Below are 3,893 nucleotides of genomic sequence, written 5' to 3' on the forward strand. Positions count from 1 at the left end.
TCCTTTGTATACCCTTTCACCTTTTCCATCTCATCCTCTACTAATCTCTGTAAACCAATTCTTTTATTTAGTTGGAAAAAAAGTACTTAAGTGTAGAAGCAAGAAAACTGATGCAAGACCAAATGAGCTTTTTTTTGGAAGTGTGGAAATTGAGAATGACCAATATACTACTATGCTGAGCATGTCATATTTGGACTATGTAAAAAGTGTACCTAACAATTTCTAACACTTTTGTAGCTAGATAGTACACAAGGGAAATTCAATTATTGGAAACAAAATCTAATATCTACCTATGCAAAGCTGAAATTTTTTTGCCTTTAGGAAACATAAGAAAGCTGCCAACTATTGAACAATTTCTTTCCTTGAAAAATCCTTTTAGAAGATTATAGTAAACTTGCATTTGAAAGTTGAATCAAGTGACAATTGATGAGAGGAAAAATACCTTGATGCTCTCTTGAAACTGTGGTGAGACCTCTTGGTCAAAACTCTCAGATAATTTAAAATATAGCACAAGGCTCATGCCTTCTCCATCGGCATCACCGAGGAATATGCTAGCAGGATATGTTGGCAACTGGTGCAAAAGAAGCATAATTAAATTATGTAATCATTCTTTTGCATTGTTCAAAGAGGAAGTCATAAACTTCATCACAAGGGAAATGAATAGGTTGTTAAGATAAAGAGCAAACCTGAATATTAACAATGAGAAGGGAAGGTACTTTATCATGTTCTTTGACAAAAGGAAGTTCAACATGCTGAGCAATGTGATCTATCTTCCGTGAACAGACGAAGAAATCGACACCTATTGGTACATAAGGGCAGTATTCTGGAGCAGGACACTTCTGCTTATCTCTGCATAAATTATCGGCATTTCATTATATAATAATAATATAATAAGGCATCAAAAACAACAACCAAACCTTAATCCCACTACATGGGGTCAGCTACATTATCGAGCGAAAATAAAATACATGGACTAACTAATGGATATAGATGTGATGTGTATGAGATAACTAGAGACTGGCAGGTACAATTTTCTGACTTGCCTGAAGAAACTTTCACCGCGGAGCTTGAACACTGAAGGAGAAACTGCAGACCATGATCCAGGAAATGGCTTCTCTGGAGTTGAAAATGGAATTTGAAGACCAGCTCTAGGACGAAAAAGGAATCTCTCAGATGCACCTGTTGTAATGTTTAAATACACTGCTTTGACAACTTCAAATATAATATAGAAAACAAACTCCAAATAAAGAGAAGAAAAAATGTAACAAATAGTGCAACAAGCAAAATATTATTGACTGATGTATTGAGTGCAGATTGCACTCTCATTTTTGGAGAAGATAATGTTCCATATGCAGAACATTGAATAAAAACAGAGGAAAATCTCACATAATATGCACTTACATAATTCAGTCCTCTCTTTTACATCAATGGATTTCCTTTGTACAGAAAGCATGTAAACTGTTGATTGCTTTGAGCTGCTTTCTTGAGTTTTCTCTCCATTTTTGCACTTACCTCCGTCGATTTTGAGGTAGCTTTCATAAAACTCCTCATACTTACACCCTGAATCTACAATGCAAGATGAACTTTCATAGTGAAGCAACTGAGTATTTGGGACTCCTCCCAAAGCATTTCCGGCGAAAGGATAACAATCTGTTGGTCATAAAGGAAGAAACCGAAAAATTGCATGACTATAAGAAGAATGAAAATAAGTATTCTGAAATAGTCACTAGGTAGAAACAAGATATAAATGATTACCTCCATGCACACTACTGAAGTCATCATCTGAATCAGATTCTATAATGCTAACTGAGTCAAACCATGCTTCATCTTGAAATTTTCCTGTAATATATATAAAACTCCTCAGCATCAAGGACAAACAAATCAGATAAAAATTAATAAATAACCATAGGATAAAAACTAATGCATGATAATTTACTCAATTAGTCGCTGCTAATTTAACTCTCTCTTTACACAACATTAACATAAATCTCCTAATACTTCTACATTCCAGAACGCAGAGATAAATGGTACCATTTGCATCAATTTGAGTATGGCTATGGTATTGAAGCTGAGTAAGATGAATTTTCATATTCGAAACCTCGGATCTCCTGCAGGTGGCTGAAGAAGGCCTATCAAAGTCCAAATTAACAAAGTCGCCAAGAGTGAACTCTCCTACGCGATTTCCAGCATTGCTAACCCTTTTCAAAGCCATATCAGGAATCGCGGCATTACTACTTTTTCCTCGGCGTTTGCTTGATTTGTTATTTTTTCTTTTATGGCCACTGCTCTTCTTGCCATTTGGTTTTGAGGTACAGCTTCCCATTGTGCTAAAAGCAATCTTTTTCACTAGTCCAGCCAACATTGTGTTTCTATATGTACTTGATCACAGTGTGTGTCTATGATCTCCTTTGAGTAAAAGGAACCTTGCAGACACACAAATAATCAATTTTTCATCAAGAAATGGAATTGAAGAAGAATATAGCATAACTACAAAAGCAAATTATACATGAATAATTCAGTTCTGCTTAACCACCACCCCTTATTTGAAATTGTTGTTTTTGTAGTTTGCAACAATTCTAGATGACACGAACACATAATTACTGACTAAGTCACGACCAGATCGTTCTCTTTATGTTGCATTATACCATTGTAGGAAAATCAAATATAACATTGACAATTCGAGATTATGAATAAAATTGAGCAAAATCACATACCTTAAACTCTAAAAATCAACACTCCAGAATTCTCCACTTGAACCAATAGATTATTGATACAAACCTATAGTGAAATATTTAATTGAGGCCATAGAGGTAACATAGCTTTGCCTCCATACCACCTTTGAAGAAAAATGAAGAAAGTAATAATCAAATAAAAATTTACATATTCCATCAATCAAATGGTAAAGAAAATTGTAACCAGATTTTTTGCAAAGCAATCTAGCATATAGAATTAGATCCAATATAAATATAAATTATGAATAAAAAGATTCAACAATACGAAGTGAAGGTAGAAATGAAAATGTTGGCATTGATAAATATTATCATATGGACAAAAAACACAAAACACATGCATGAAATCTCTAAGGGGTATGATAAAACATGCAAAATGATAATGTCACGTGAAAATAAAAGCAGACATAAGAAAAAATTATGGGAAACATTGAATAGAGAAAATATGCGGTCCTATAAAACACATGCATGAAGAAAAAAGGTTGAAACAAGAAAACATAACAGAAGAAGAAACTACAACATTTGTCATATGAATAGAAAAAGATTATGAATAAAAAATGGAACAAAAGATAGAGAATAGAAGAAGGGACCTGAGGAAAGTAGGGGCATGGAGAAATGAGGAACCTTGGTTCCTAAAAAGGAACAAGGAATCCTTTGTAGTTGCCTGGTTTCTTTGTATCTATGTGGTTAGAAGGAAATGGAATGAAGAAGAAAAACAAGAAAATATAAAGACAAAAAAAATAGAAAATGGGTTAGAAAAAGAGATAGAATTGGACAACTAGAGACACCAAAAAGAACAAGAGTATACGCTGTATTAGGATCCAACTTGGTTGTCATAGTCTTTATCATTTCCTTTCAAATCTCTTTCTATGTCTCTATTCATTCTAAGAAAAACTATTTTTTAATTTTTACTCTATTATTATTTTTCTATGGGTTTTCTCTATTACTATGAACAATAATTCTATTATTAATGGATAAGTAAATACATGTTTTTTCTTTTTTTAATGATAAAAATATAATTTTATTATAACAAAAAAGATAAAAGTATCATTAAAATTGTATTTTTCTTTGTTTTTTGAAGTATTTATCTCTTTATTAATGGAGAAAATCCTAACTTTATTATTATTGTTTCCAAACAAATAAAACAATTAAATATGAGATCAT

The 3,893-nt window shown here is 32.6% G+C and overlaps 1 protein-coding gene across 1 annotated transcript; it reads right to left on the reverse strand.

Moving 5' to 3' along the window:
* LOC109327671 lies at positions 3-3,462 on the reverse strand (the record flags this gene model as incomplete). Its single annotated transcript, XM_019560840.1, has 9 exons — positions 3,320-3,462; positions 2,715-2,836; positions 2,032-2,423; positions 1,756-1,839; positions 1,402-1,650; positions 1,044-1,179; positions 687-849; positions 443-571; positions 3-47 (listed from the first exon to the last, which is right to left on the reverse strand). Coding segments are annotated over exons 3-9 (1,137 nt in total), but the record flags the coding sequence as incomplete, so codon positions are not given.

Source organism: Lupinus angustifolius, chromosome LG02 (genome assembly GCF_001865875.1).
Source record: "Lupinus angustifolius cultivar Tanjil chromosome LG02, LupAngTanjil_v1.0, whole genome shotgun sequence".
NCBI classification, from domain to species: Eukaryota; Viridiplantae; Streptophyta; class Magnoliopsida; order Fabales; family Fabaceae; genus Lupinus; species Lupinus angustifolius.